A 15423-nucleotide genomic window follows, 5' to 3' on the forward strand; every position below is an offset into this window, starting at 1 on the left:
AAAGTGGAGCCCAAATCTTGTTTCTTACTCCTTTCAAGTCCAAATGTCCCCGAGGCTCCAACCTCCACCTTAAGCAAATTTGTAATCCTTAGGTCTTCAGATCTCCACATAAGGAGATCTCTCCTTTTTTCAATCTCCAATTCAGGCCAGATTTTCCACATCAAGTTCTTATTTTCCTTCATTACCATCATGTCAGACCTCAAGTCCTCCTTCATCATCTGCAGAATTACAGCTCCTCCTTCCTTTTCTTCAGGGACAACATATGTCTCCTTCTCCAAATTCTCAAAGTTGTCAAGTTTCTCTTTCTGTTCAGTTGAATAAACTTCCTGATTCAAATCCTTATCAGATTCAATGATATTGTTTACAGTTGAGTCCAGAGTTGTAACATTTATAGCCAAAACATCAATTTGGCCTTGTAACTTTCCCAAGAGAACAAAGACTCTGTCCAATTCAGCCTGAATTCTCCCCCTTCCAGCCATTCTTGTAATGTCCCAAAACCCCCTCTAGAGGGATTTTGGTTTCTTAATATTCATTCCAGTTCAAATCCAAAAATCCAGTTAGTTTGTATCAGTTCTTCCTTGTTTTCAACAAATTGTAACAAAATTGTAACAGATATAACCAGCAGAAGCAACAGAAACAAAGTTCTCTTTTTCCGTCTTGACAGCTAATTTGACAGATGTCAAACTCTTTAGTACCTCATCAACAGGCTCTCTCACGGAACACTCCCGGGTCCGGGAGGGTGGCACTTCAGCTCCCAAAATTAGCTCTTTATCCTCCAGCAAGATTTCTTATACTGCCAAACCGTGAAATTAAAGTCTTTTACCAAAGAAGGAAAAAAGAGGTTCTCTCGACCTTAGTTAGCAGGTCTTTGCTTTAACTTGTTTACAAGATGGGGAGGCAGACTTCCTTTTTACACCTTCCCCGATCGTGCCTAATTCTTAAAAAAAAAAATTCTTTACAGTTCCAATTTCCGTAGTACTCACGGGTTGTTACTTTTAGAATCCAATTGTTCACAAGAAGAAGTCAGCGCTCTCCAACCATGGCAATGCGGCTTCACTCCGCAGGAGAAGCAGTCGACTCTTAGCACCGCGCCACTCACCCCGTCCCCCGTTCCGAAGCCTTTAAAAAGGCTCCTTCGCAGGTCGGGGGGCGCAAATGGTGCCCGCTGAGTCACCAGGTTCACAGGCTTCACTGCCTGTGATTTTTGAGGGTCCCCGCGTCGCCACAGTGGCCAGACCCAATCCTGCGGAGCCGATTCCCTCCGGAGCTCAGAGGGAATCCGCCATTAGTCGATGGCGCTAACCCAGAAGTCCCCAGCACATGTTCTGTTTCATTGGTTTGTGTTGTGGCTTAAATATTGCGCTATGCCACCCACGCTAGCTTACTTTTTACAATATTAAACCAGGTTTTATATCAGTAAAGTTTGTTATGGTGTCCTATCCAAAATAAAAAAAGCAGCAGCAGACATCCTGTGCTCTGAATTCCTGAACAAGGTTGCTACCTTTGTTTCTGAGAGTCTCTGTACTTTAATAACTGTGCGATAGCAACATTCAGATCAGGTGATTTCTTTTTCACACTGCGGAGATTTGGTGATATTTCACCTATTGAATGCTTGCCTGTCACCCGCCCAGTTAACTCTTGGATGGAGGGGGCTCTTCACAACATGACCTGTTGGGTTGGTTCCCTCATCCGCCTGTGGGTCCTCAAGGGCTTATCTGGTGGGGAGCGGTGTCAACAATAACTCAGGCCTAGCCGCCATTTTAATTTCTCACAGTAGCCTAGCTTCATGGCTTCCATTTATATGACCAGTAATTGATCCTAATTGTTTGCATCTGATCACATAACACACAAAAGCCAGGTTTATGACACAAACAAGCTCTTACCATTTTCCTGTCTTGGGTAGGACAGGGCAAGGGTTCACAGCTAACTGGGAGCAAAACCGCAGCCTGCCCACTTCCAAAAACTTCCTATCAGAACTTCCATAGCAGTCACACTTTAGAATCAGGAGTGAACTATTGTAGAATAGGCATAAATTCAACTGTAACTTCTTTTGCCAGCATGGAGATGCAATTGAGAAATATTTACCTGTTGGATTCATGCCTGTTTTGCAACTGGTAAAAACACAGAAGTCTTGGTGTATCCTTTGTCCATACACTGACTAAATAAATGTCATTAAACATTTTATGAAATAAGGAGATTAATAGGAAATAGGTATTTGCACAGAGTACTGGAAAACGTCCAGAGGTCTTTTGTAGCTTAAGGGTAAACAGACTACTGTTAATACTTTGGGGGGAAATAAAAAGGGGAGTAATAGGTGGAAATGAGTTGAAGAGAGATAAGGCAGGCTAAGAGAAGAAGAAAAAACTTCTCCTTACCCATTATAAGATTCAAGGAATTGGTTTGGGTATGGATAAAGCCCCTGCTTGTGAGATTTTGACCACCTCATCTTCACATGAAATTGAAATTTCTCCTGTGTGAGAATCACCAAAGTTACCGTGTCATCAGAGAAAATGTTATTTCTAAATGGTTTCCTTTTACGTAGTTATCTGGAGATTTTCATGTGGGCAATATCTGAGACAAATAACTTCCCATGTGAAAATGAAGCAGTAAAGTCATTGCTTGAAGACTTCTATCACCTCAAAATAAACATGTGACTCAGTCCTAATACTCCCCCGTAACAATTACTTTTTTTAATATAAAAAAACCTAGGAAAATAAACTGTTCATTCTCATCTGTTAGATCCTCACAGAATACAAATATAGATGCACGCAGTGGTTCCACTAAATTGTGTTACTTCCAGGGAAGGCAATCCTGCTGCCCTCTTCCTTCCCCCCATGTTTCAGATGACATGGGATTCTTCCTCAGTAGCAGCAGAAGCGAATTATCTTTGGTAACTTATGAGTAACCATCCTAATACGAATTGGGGATTGTCTTCCCTCCCACACCTTCCCTGGGCCTACTTAAGACTTGTATGTCCTCAGGCAGAGATAGGCAATCTCAGCCTAGGGGCAAATGCAGCTCTCCAAGGCCTCTCTAGCCGGCCCTTGAGACTCTCCCCAGCCATGCCCTCTTCTCAGGCTATGCCTCTCACTGGGCTTGCTCTGCATCCTCCTGCTTTTGCCTGGATGAGGTGTCACAGAACTATGATAATGCCTCTTGCTTGCCTGCATGGAGAGCTATATCCATAAAAACCACTGAAACCAGCACCACCACCCTCTCCATCCCAGCTCACAAAAACTTTCTCAGTAACTCATCAGCAACGTTTGCAAAGCACCCTCAGAAACACTCCAGAGCCCATCATAAATATGAAAAATAATGTGGTCTCGATAGATAGCATCTATATTCAAGACTGGGATGCTGGCTTGAAACTGAATTTTGTCCCCATTAAGTATGACCTCATTAAGAGTAACATTTGGCCCAAATATAATCAAAGAATGGCTTCTAGGGGCTACTTAGGAAACCTTTCAGCACTGAAAGAAACCTTTCTCTGCCACATAGGGTTGTAATCCAGCAGAGTTGTACCAATGCCATGGGACTTTTCTTCCCTTCTTCCTTCTTCCCCCAAACCCTCCCCCAAAGAAATCTGCTTCACAAGGTTCCCACCCCTCTGGAGGAGATTTTGAGAAGCTGGAGGGCACAGGAGAGGAAGAGGAAGTTTCATTGTATGCACTGGATTTTGCCTTTGGTGTTCAGAACTTAAACATGTTTGCCTATATCCCCGCTATGCATATAAAACAATTCAGAATTGATAGTAATTTTATTAAGAGCATTTCAGAACATTTTCTAAATGTCATATATCCACAGCCTGGTTACCCAAATTCGCTGTGTACTGTCCTTAAAGGCCTGCAGCAGTGTAACCTATGAAAGCAGTTCTTTCATTTAGCGCAAGTTTGAATTTTCTATGCACTTAGTATGTGCTTCTGAAGCATCATTCTCGGCACATGAAGCGTTGTGTTCACATTAGTCGCACACTAAAAAAAGCAATGTCGATACTGACCTCCGACAATTTGGCAGGGACCCCTACGAAAAGACAAAACAGTTGTTCGTATTTTTAATAGCTATTTAGCATTTCCACTCCAGCTTGCCACAAATAACTAATTTAAGAAAAAGGCAGGTGTCAGCTCAATAGTAATCTAGAGATTCCCAAGAAAGGTGAACCTGATCCCAATATCATCCGTCGCACGAGCGAACACTCTCATAGCTAGGGGGCGGAGTGTTGCAGGCGACGCTCGAGTCGTCCCACGATGCTGACTCCAGCCTCGGCAGAATATTCCGGAACAAAACGCTATCAGAGGAACTGCGCCTACGGCCGGCATGGCGTGTGTCATTTTCGTCCACCACTTGATACAAGGGGGGCCTGGTCTCCTTCAGGCTGTTGGGCTGTGTGCCATTTGGGGTGTTTTCAGCAGGTTGGCAATTCAAGGCTTCTTCATAGGAGGGAATACTGCTTGGATCCCAGGTGCTGAAACAAACCAAGGCAAAATAAAAACTAATTAATCGTTATTTTTAAAAAGAGGTATCTCGATGCAAAGTAAGGTTTGCAAGGGCATATGCAAGCAAGATTAATAGTTTTAGTACAATTAGTAATCTTTCCACCCCATAGCTGTAGCTATTAGTCTTGAAGTCTCAATGTCAAATGTAGAGAGAAAAAGTCAGAGAGAAGAGAGAAGAAAACCCCACCACCCTCTTTTCATGTGTTCCTCAAGGACAATGTCAAACATGACGTGTAAATGCAGCTGCAATTCTATGCACTTACCTGGGATATGCATCTTAGTGACCTTATTTCTTAGCGGGTATATACAGGATTGCACTGTGGGTCTCTTGTGCACTATATAAGAACATAAGAAGAGCCTGCTGGATCAGGCTAAGGGCCAATCCAGTTCTCAGCAGATGCTTGGTGGGAAACCCACAAGCAGTGCCTGAGCACAGGAGCACCCTGCCTTCCTCCAGTTTCCAGCTACTGGTGTTCAGAAGCCTATTGCCTCTGACAGTGGAGGTGGGACACAGACATCAGGGTTAGCGGTGACAGACAGCTGCATCCACCACAAATTTGCCTACCCCTCTTTTAAAGGCATCCAAATTGTTGGCCATCGCTGACTCTTGTGGGGAAAACCCACATGAATAGGTATAGACAGTGCTTTTTTCTGGGGGGATGCATGGGGATGCAAACCCCTAAACATTTTGTGAATCACTGGCCTCATTGAGTAGGAAAATGAGAGTTGGAAAATGAAAGTACCCCTAAACATTTTTTTTTTAGGAAAAAAGCAATGGGTATAGAGAAAGCACAAGAGAATTTTCTTTAGTCGAATGTACCTTCTGTGGGTATATTAGAATTACACAGACCAGAAGTGCAAAAAATACTAATAAATGTATACAACATCAATTTAAGTGAAGAATTTGTCCCTGCATCAGATGCCTCTAGCACTTTAGCAGTACCCGTACACTACGGAGACTTGTGCCCTTTCACAAGATTTAGAATATCAAGTGTCAAACTTGACCACATTCCCACTGGTTAATGTGCATTTCATGGGCCACTGATCATCACCAGGCCGTAGCGATTACTTTTTCCGTTGTGCTTTGCTAAGCAAACATGGCTTGTATACAGGTGAAACTTTCACATAACCTTTGATCACTTGACTTCCCTTTTCTTTTCCAAGGGGTAAAGGGTTTATGTGTGGGAAGCAACAATATACTGAGATCGCAGAGTTCACCTTGAAACAGTGCTAGCCAGGGAAGATGCTATGCTGTAGATCAAAAGCAGCAAATGGAAAAAAATGATACCACAAAGCAATATTTTATCATTGTATATCATAGACGTATCCTAGTTTTATCTAAGCACCAATCTACCCCCATCAGGTTTGGGCGCAAAGATTGTGCTGACCTGCAGGTCTGTTTCTCAAGAGGCTCCACAGTGGAGTAATGAAGGTCCCTTGAAAAATGGTACTGATAGCGGCGAGAAATTATCCCTGCATTGGCTGACCACAGAAGGCCAAAAAGGAGGAGGAGACCGCCAATTCCACAGCAGAAGAAGCTTATGGACCTGAGCATTGCATTAGATGAGGAGGAAGAAGAGCTTGCCACTGGTCCGACCTCTCCATCAGGCATGATCTTTGGCTCACTGCTAGATGGGGCGGCTCCCATCTCGCCATCACTCCACCAAGCAAAACAGAGAGTCCCCGTCACCAGCAGGATAGCTCCAGTGATGGTCACTCCATGGCGCAAAGTAGCACTTGCCATTTTAAAAACAGAGGCTGAAGATACAGGTCATCTAAAGTTTCACCAGGAAATAGGTCTGATGTCCTGATTCATGCTGGGGGTGAAAAAAAGGGAAGGGGAGAAGAGAAACCATCACAGTGGGGAAAGAATGGGGGGGAAATAAAAAACACAAAGCATGAACTGAGGACGAAAGGAATGCTGTCCTCCCAACACACTAGGAGCAACGTAACAGCCAGTTAATTATTGCAGGTAGCAGTTTTTGTCACAACTTTTCATTAAACGTGTTGATGCCGTCCCTTCTGTCAAACAGACCACAGTTAAAGCAAACCATTTTGCTTGTTACTATGTTGTGTATTCTTGCGTTTTTATATTGTAAACTGCCCCGTGATGCTCAAATGAAGGGTTCTATAGAAATGTAATAAATAATAAATAATAACAATGACTGATCCTTCTGTGTGAACATCAACCAATATCTGACTTTGGGCGTTTCCAGACTAGCGCTGTCTTCAATCACATACTGGCAAATTCGGGTGGCCCAATGAAAGCTGATTTGGCCATCTTGCTCAAGAAACCCACTGCCCCCAATATTGGACTTTTTGCGATAAGGTGACAGGAAAATGCACTGGAAAGTGTGGGATAACAACTGTTTGATGCCACATGGTATAACCTCCCCACAAACAAATCAGAACAAATGCTCAATGCCATCTAACCTCCCTGCAAACTTGGTGCAAACAAGTAAGGAGGAATGCTCAATAAACAGGTCATCTGGAAGCGACCCAAATTACCAACCAGGTTCCAATCCTAGATTACCACTGAGCTTGCCCAGGCATTTATTGTTTAGAGTGGTGCTTAAATTGTTTGTGCCTATAGCCCTGACTCTCTGTTTTCAGCGCTGCTGAATTTCCATCTGTGACTATATTTTATTAATTTCTGGCCCTGGGATTTTATTTTATTTTTTACTTGATAAAGGGTGTGTTAGAAATCCTATTAATAAATAAAAGAGTTTTGCAGTTCACAACTAAGATAGATTCATTGTGTGGAACAGACTGGACGAGTATTAAAATAGCCCTAATCTACTGGCTCCCATGGGAGGCAGTGACAGGTACCATCTTGGATGCCTTTACAAAAGGATTGGAGGACAAGGCTATCAATGGCTACTAGTCATGCTGGCTGTGTTTTACCTGCACCGTCCCAGGCAGGCTGCCTCTGCATGCCAGTCGCTGGGAATTGCAAGGAGGCAGATGTGCTCCTGTCTTGTTTGTGGGCTTCCCACAGGTGTCTTAACTGCCAACTGTGAGAACATGATCCTGGACTTCAATGGATCATTAGATGGACCACTGGCCTGATTCAGCGGGTTCTTCTTATGCATGAGCTGAAGGCCACTGCTGTTACCAGCAGATTCACACATAATGGCAACTGACTACTTGTCGTCTATTTATGACATGAGAGCCATAGCTCCCAGGTCTTCATAATTCCATAATTATTGATGCCACTCATGCTATCTAGATTTTGGAGTGGAGGCTGCACAGGATTGTACCCCTAGATCTACGGTGTAATAATCACTGTAATTGCACAGTTGAGTCGATAACCATGCAAAAATGAATATGCTTTGTATGAATCAGGTGTTAATCATAATATGCAAGGTTTCGAGTGAAGGGAAAGCGCAAGATGAAATGGGAGAAAAACGTATTCCGAGGACTAAGTGATTTAGCAATTATCTTAAAAGGCGTACAAGTTGTATTGCTGCGGGGAGCCTTAAAGATTTGTTTGGCTATTAATTTTTTTCATTATAATTTTCAAACACCTGCAACAATTAGACAATGCACAAAAGATTACAGTATTTCAAAGAGTGGCCCAGTCTGAAGGTTAAGGGCAACCTATAAAGAGAGAAAGGGGAGGGAATTGTTTTGATAAATCTCTAAGAGTGAATAGCCCTGTTTTTGTTCTGAAATATGCAATCTCAGATCTGATGCAGAGGCAGAGAAACCTAGAAACTGGGATTAATTTGTCATCTTCAGGACGAGTGGAAACTGCACTTTTCACATGAGCTGGGCAAGCTAATTGGGAAACTGAATTATGAGGCAGTGAAAGAAATCCTGGATGATTTTATCCATATTTAATGAAGAGATGTGATGAAATCAGATTTATTAAAGCTGCAGACAGATTGGATGAATCTGAAGTGTATTAATCTAGTGCCTCTTTCAGCTTTGGGGAATGCATCCCTGGCACAGCCCAGCGATTCTTGAATCACATAAACATGGGACTACTCTGGAGCTGAGTCTGTCCCATATGACAAGGCCAAGTCAATGGTCTTTGTCAGGAGTGCAAAAACAGAAATGCCTAGCCATCGCTGGTACCTAAAAAGCTGGATCTGGGGACTGGCATCTGGGCTGCTGCAGAGGTTACCTCCAGACTCCCTTTGCAAGCGTGCTCAGGTCTTTCTCTCTACTCTGAACCTGGCTAATTTTTACTAAGATGTTCTAACGATGCTCTAAATTTTGGATCCTCAGTGTGGGCCAGGGAGTCTGGGGGCCCTCCAAGTGTTGATGGGTTACAATTCCTACCATCCCTGACCATTTGGTCATGCTGGCTGGGGCCAATGGGATTTGGAGTCCAACAACACCTGAATTCTGGAGAGCCACAGGTTGCCTATCCCTGCAGTAAGATTTCCCATAGTAACGTACTTTATGTCAGAGAGAAATTGAGAGGGGAGATGGGGATTACTGTCAGGGACTCTCAGGTTTGTACCTTGCAAGGTCAGCAGAACTGATGCATTGTCTGTTGCAGTCTCTAAGGCCCTGGAAATACACCTTCCAAGTCTATGAAAGGATCTCCCGCAGCACCAACAATTATATTAGTTTGTGCCCCTGTGAGAAATGGTGGTCTGAGACCACAGAGACAAGCTGTCCCAGAAGACATTGCCTTGTGCGCTCCTGCTTTTCAACAGCCTGAACAGCCAAAAAGGGGTATCGCAGAAATAATAATGTGGTGGTAAGATTGTCTGGTATTCAAAGGTTCTTTGGAAGACAGGCAATAGATTTGAATCCAACCCCTAGAATGGAATAGTCCTGTGATCAACAAGTCCCAACTGTAGAAGCCCTGGGCAAGGTATTCTACTTGTGCAACTGGGCTTCCCCCCTGCTCCCCCAAAAAACAGCTTTGGGGAAGGGTCAGGAGAACCCCGAAAACAGCACAGCGAAGAGGGGAGGGGGATTGTTCTGTCTGGCAAGTTGAAAAGTTTGCACTGACAGAATGTTCAACAAAGCACAATGCTGAATTCATCCCAATATTTTTAAATTGCTGCAACCCACCCTGGTCCCTTTTGGTAAATAACTGAATTAATAATATTCAGATATGCTGCAAATATAAAGAGATGCTAAAATGTGAGCCACCTTTGTTTCTCGATTCAAGATCTAGCTTCGTCGCCAACAACTCACACCGGTTTCAAAGGAATATCTACCTACCTGCTGGGTCTACAAAATGTGGGTGAGTCAATCCTTCTTAAATCCACTTGAAGGATTATAGGGGGCTTAAGCCGTGGTACGCTGCCTGTCTTAACAACACCAATTAATTAACCTCACAGAGACAGTCTGCTCACAATAAATTGGATTACAGGATCAGGATCCTTGCATACCACACATTTCGTGGGGTGCCTCTGTGGCCACCAGGAACAAAGCCAAGAGATGCGACTCAACCATTTTATTAACTAAGATGCTTCAGTCAATGCTTCCCCCCTTCAGGCCCCTCTCCACCAAACAAAGAGGGCAAAAACAGATCATATTGTTATGAGTTTGTGGGTGCCAGACACTTGTAATCCTAGCCAGCTAATCAAGGGAGGCTAGCTTCCTGATGAGGTAACTGGCCATTAAGACAGCAAAGGAAAGGGCTCTGTGCCAGATGTGAAATGGGGGGGGGCTTCTCCTCCAGCTCTCGGATAGTTAGAAGGACAAAGCTGGGGTTTGAGGGCAGAGTTTGCTGTGGCCTAGAAGAAAAAGTGGCAGGCTGGAAAAGCAGAGAGAGAGCGCACCATGGCTGATTTCTGCAAGAATCCAAGGCTGTGGCTATGGGAGAAACAAGACCCTTTGGGGTCGTTGATACTGTGAGCCCCTCCATCGCAGGCTCAGGTTGCATATATGTGTGAACAAACCATATATCATCAAGACACTACCGTCTCCACAGTGCCTCATTCCCAAAAGGAAACACAAACCCTGGGCGAGTGCCTGGAACCCCTCAAATCTCGCACCGCTTGGAGATTGGGGCAGCGCCCAGCAATATATTATATCATTTACAGACTGGAGGAAAAGGCTTAGAACCCAAGCCTTTAACCACTATATAAATGTGGAGGGATTGTGATGATAATTATAATAAATGCCCATTTTTTCTCTCAAAGAATACAGGTCACTGTAGTTTGTAAAGAATTCCTGGGAATCGTAACTCTTTGAGGGGTTAACTACAGTGCCCATAATTCTTTGAGGGAATGATGTTCTTTGACTGTGTTTTAAAGGTATAGTGTTGTGTACACAGCCTGTTGGTTACTGCTAACACTTTGCATGCCAGCAGGTCCCAAGTTCAACCCAAGTCCCACGTTCAACAACAACAAAATCAGGTGGTAGTAATGGGGAAAGATCTCTGCCCAAGATCCCAGAGAGCTTTTGCCAGTTACAGTGGACAGTAGGCTTGGTGGACAGTCTGAACTGGTATAAGGAGGGTGAAAATATTGATTAAGCAACCACAGAGGCATGGGAGGAATCCATCTTTGTGGACAGGAAGGATGGTGACTCAGTCAGGTATGAGAAGTTAGAATCAGAGAGTTTTTCTACGAGTCAGCTGAAGACCAGCTTGCCATTTGTTTTGCATCTGAGGCAACAGAGCGAACACTTTCCAGTTCAGCCTTCTAGGATGATTTTTGTGGGGGAGGCTAACAGCTTAACGCAATTTTTATCGCTTACAAAATAATAAGGGAGATTGACAGTTTCATAAGGAAAAAAGTCCTCTCTTCCCCCTTGCATAAAAGCTGCAGCAGTGACATTTTCAGCATCCTCAGCCCACGCTTCCAGAAAAGGAGGAGGGGAATTGTAGTGGATCCCTCCTCACACCAATGGCTGCGAGATCAAAATCCCAAAACTTAGCAGCGCAATCCTACACTTCTCAAGTCAGTTCTACTCAATCCAGGGCTTAGTTGCTAAGTTACATGTATTTAGAACTGCACCTTTACAGTTTTGTTTCAGCTATTCCTTGCCCTGATAAGAGATCTGCATTTTTTTTATTTATTTGTATTTCATCTTGTTTTCACACACACACACACACACACATACTCATATCCATGTGTTTTGTTAGCTGTCTTAGGCAGCACCAGATGAACAGGCAGGGTATACATTTACTAAAATACATAAATACAAAGGCTGAGAAAGTTCAAAGCTTTGAAAAGATATGGAAAGGGAGAATACTGAAAAACTGGGGGGGTGGGGGTGGTAAGAGCATCCTTGAAAGGGGGTGCTTAATGGCAGGAATTAAGTGCAGGGGTCCACAGGTCCCCACGTATGTGTCAATAGACTAGCTAGTAAGGCTGCAATCCTAAACCCACTTAACCTGGGAGTACAGTAAGTGCCATTGAACTCAATGGGTCTTACTTCTGAATAAGGCTGCTGCTGCCAGGCTTCCATTCCAAACACACTTACTAAAGAACACAGGGCATAGTTAACATGCATGTTGTGGATACTAGTCTTAACACTCACAAGCAAGACTTAAGTTGCAGAGTGTGGGGCCTCAGGCTCAGGGGTGGGTGGGATACAACCCTCTAAGCTTCTCTATCTGATTCTTGGGACTCTCCCAAACCATGCACCCTCCCCAGCCACATCCTTTCTGCCCAGGCCTTTATACTACCCTTGAGTCTTCTAGACTGGCAGGAATGTGTCCCTGAACTGGGACTGGACCTTTCGCTTGCCCAAGGAGGATGGGGGGGGGTGTAGGAGAAATTAGCCTCTGCCCATTGTTGCCTCGTTCCCCACCCAGTACTGGCATGGGCCCACCAAGGCCAAGGTTGTTGAGAGGGGAATGCTGGCAGCTTCTAAATCAGCATTCAGATACATAACGGTTTGGGCTGAACAGGGGCATAGGAAGGGGGGTGCAGGGGGCGCGGCCCGCCCTGGGAGTCATCCCTGAGGGAGTGACAAAATGGCACACCATGGGGGGCATCACTTACTGCGGGGCCTGACCTGCAGTGCGCCCAAGCCACACGTCTCTCCTGGGAGTGACGCAGTGGCTCAGGGCCCCGCGCTGCCCAAAATGGCAGCGTGGGGCTTGTGTCCGCCAGGCAGACTCCCTGGGCGGATCGCCGCGGCGCCCCGTGAGTTGCTCGCCCTGCCCCCACTGCTCCGGGGACTGGAGCAGCTAGCTACGCCCCTGGGGCTGATGCCTTTGAGGAAAGAAAACTTTTCTGCCACCAGGCAGTACTTTTTACACCTAGTAAGACTCACCTCCTGCCGCAAATTCTGGATTGAAGTAAACTTTAAAAAGTTTTCAAGGGCAGGGGGTCCCAGGAGAACATATTGGGAGCATCTAAAGATGGGTTGCACTCAGGCTTCCATAATCGTTATTACAGGCATAGGCAAACTCGGCCCTCCAGATGTTTTGGGACTACAGTTCCCATCATCCCTGATCACTGGTCCTGTTAGCTAAGGTTCATGGGAGTTGTAGTCCCAAAACATCTGGAGGGCAGAGTTTGCCTATGCCTGCATTATTAGTTATCACTTTTCATCAGCTGACAATTACGTGAAATGCCACTCCTGTGGAGGCATTTTTGGATGGGTTTTGTCATCTGCCCGTTCTACGTATTGCCCAACACATTGCCACATTATTTTCTTGATCTCAAGGAAGAAGAAAAACCTTTGCTTTGTGGGAGGTGGAAAGTGAAGGCGGAGGGCATGCAGGGGCTAACATATTGTGTAAAATATAGGAGCTCCCTTATAAAGAATTAGGCTATGAGTTCCATTTAGGTCAATGTTATTGACACGAACTGGCAGCACCTCCCCAGAATTTCACTCAGGAGTTTTCCATACCTACTTGGAGATGATAATAATAATAATAATAATAATAATAATAATAATAATAATAATAAATCATTTATACCCCACCATCTGACTGGGTTTCCCCAAACCAAAAACTGAACCTGGGAACTTCTGCCTGTAAAGCAAGGCTCTACCACTGAGCTACTGCCCTCTTCTAGTGTATGGCTTCTATAAACAGCTACAGGATCCTTAATATGTAGGGTTATCCCCCCAGATAACACCATCCTAGCAGGGGAAACAAAACATTAGCATGCACATTTCTTTATTTGAGGTCTCGCCAGTGTTAGAAACTGAGATATGAAAGCTAGGAGCTAATGGCACCTTAAACCTAGGTTATAGGTGCAACAATGGAATGGCTAGGCACACTTTTTTATAACAAGAATACAAAACTGAAAATGAATGAACTGCAGCTAAAATTTCATGTTCATTTTTCATGTGGTTTAGACCTTCCCCTGCCCACTCCTCTAATATTCTTAAGAGGGTCTCTTCTCCAGCCTTCAGACAGTAGCTGGAAGTGGGGAGGCAGAAAAAGGTCCTCCTTTCCTTCCACTCTGCAGTTTTAGTCTGAAATCTTAGGCGCAGCACTGCTCCCAGAGCTCAGAACCTGCTCGCACTGATGAAATTCCCTGTCACAAAATGTGCCTAGAACAATGGGAGTTTTGAACACTGGGTGTTCCAATCCCACCTTTTGCCATAAAACCGTCACAGAGCAGATCCCACAAAGCCAATTACAGATAATGAATCCAACACACCTGGATACATCAGAATCAAACTGAACTCAATCTGCATGCTCCTCTACCACCCATTAGGTACCTGAAACAAACTAAGCTTCAGGTGGCTTACCTGTGTAGGCGTAAGCACTGAGCAGTGATGAACCCTCCTTTCTCCACTACTGAGGATACACCATTTATGCAAGTTCAGAATATTGGATATATTCAAGTACACCATGCAACCACCTGTGTGCTGCACGTTTAGGAACCCTAGCTCTGTATTTTACTAATTACAGCTCTGTGAGATGCTTTCTGTTACAAGTGTGGGCTATTCTTAATGGGAAATGTCTTGCAGGAATAGATCTAAAGTCACTGTGTGCATGGCAGGGAAGGAAGAAGAGATCTGGTCGATCCAACAAGCTTAATAGTTGTTGCAGGGTAAGTGCACAGAACAAGTTGTGCAGAATGTGGTCGAGAGGCTCCGCTAAGCTTTATGATTCATCAGCAAACAGATTAAACTGGATTTATACAAATATGGGTCTAAACTGGCTCCACCAGGCTCGAGGATCGCACTCTTTACTAAACAAAATCTAAGGACGCGAGATTCTTGGCTCCTCCGTCCCACTCAGAAAACGCAAGTGTGATGATGGCATCTTCCCCCGCCAATCTTTCTGCTTTCTGCGTCCATCCAACGCTATTAGCAACCGCAGAAATACAGCAGGGAGGCGAAGAAGCGCGATGCGAAAGCACCCATCAAGCCTAGATGGAAATGGGTTCTGTAACCCCCCCCCCTTCTCACCCGCCCCAGCTGTACTCAACTCTTACAAAGAAAATGCATTGGGCTTTTAAGATACAGGATGAAAAAGCTCTGTTAATGCTATTATGATCTCCGCGAGTGCCGGCTGGAAGCAAACATGCAAAACAAAAAACACACACACACAAACGAATGATGCTTCCAGCAAAATAATCGTGCTTGCAAAAATAAAATAAATTGCCAGAGTTGCCACTGATCTGGGAGACTTGCAGACCATTCTGAATCCCTTACTGGTTGCAGCGTCAACGACGGCTAACTTTTAAACGATTCGAGCCAGGAGCAAGGAGCAACTACCGAAGCGGCTGGTGCAACGTAGCAAGACAGCGTAGCAACGCCTGCAACGCCCCGCGCAATCCAAGCGTGCTTCAGCAAGAGATCGAGCTTGCGAAGTACGCGTGCAACTCCTCGTCGCGCTTTGTCCCCTTGCAGCCTCGTCCCTGCGATACTTACTTCGCTCGGCGGCAGCTTCGCGGGTTTCCCCCATGCACTTCAAAGGCAGCCAGCGCAGCCGTGCAAAAAGGCGACTCTCCCGAGGGGCAGAAAGAGAAAGCGCCGCGCGCGCAGCAGCTCGGTTGGCGAAAGAATGCCGCCTTGCAAACGCAGCTCCCGCGGGGAA

General features: G+C 44.9%; 1 protein-coding gene across 3 annotated transcripts; it reads right to left on the bottom strand.

Annotated features, from left to right (window-relative positions):
* Positions 1–3738: 3738 nt before the first annotated feature.
* Positions 3739–15423, bottom strand: TMEM61 (transmembrane protein 61). 3 transcript variants are annotated; one of them, XM_053392317.1, is made up of 3 exons: positions 15258–15423; positions 5882–6310; positions 3739–4462 (listed from the first exon to the last, which is right to left on the bottom strand). In XM_053392317.1, the coding sequence occupies exons 2-3, from the start codon at positions 6235–6237 to the stop codon at positions 4171–4173; spliced, it is 648 nt and encodes a 215-aa protein (XP_053248292.1). In that variant the 5' UTR covers positions 6238–6310; positions 15258–15423; the 3' UTR covers positions 3739–4170. The 3 variants fall into 3 exon arrangements, with proteins under 3 accessions (XP_053248292.1, XP_053248293.1, XP_053248294.1); XM_053392318.1 differs by lacking the exon at positions 15258–15423 and adding an exon at positions 15039–15217; XM_053392319.1 differs by lacking the exon at positions 15258–15423 and adding an exon at positions 14127–14685.

This window comes from Podarcis raffonei, chromosome 6, assembly GCF_027172205.1.
Source record: "Podarcis raffonei isolate rPodRaf1 chromosome 6, rPodRaf1.pri, whole genome shotgun sequence".
In the NCBI taxonomy this organism is placed as follows: Eukaryota; Metazoa; Chordata; class Lepidosauria; order Squamata; family Lacertidae; genus Podarcis; species Podarcis raffonei.

What these genes read in the sequence shown, in the direction of transcription:
- TMEM61 (XM_053392317.1), bottom strand. Translation starts at nt 6,237, where the DNA reads ATGGCAAGTGCTACTTTGCGCCATGGAGTGACCATCACTGGAGCTATC. An exon ending in CTTGAGAAACAGACCTGCAG is followed by an intron (nt 4,463 to 5,881) that starts GTCAGCACAATC and finishes GGTTTGTTTCAG; the next exon opens with CACCTGGGATCCAAGCAGTA.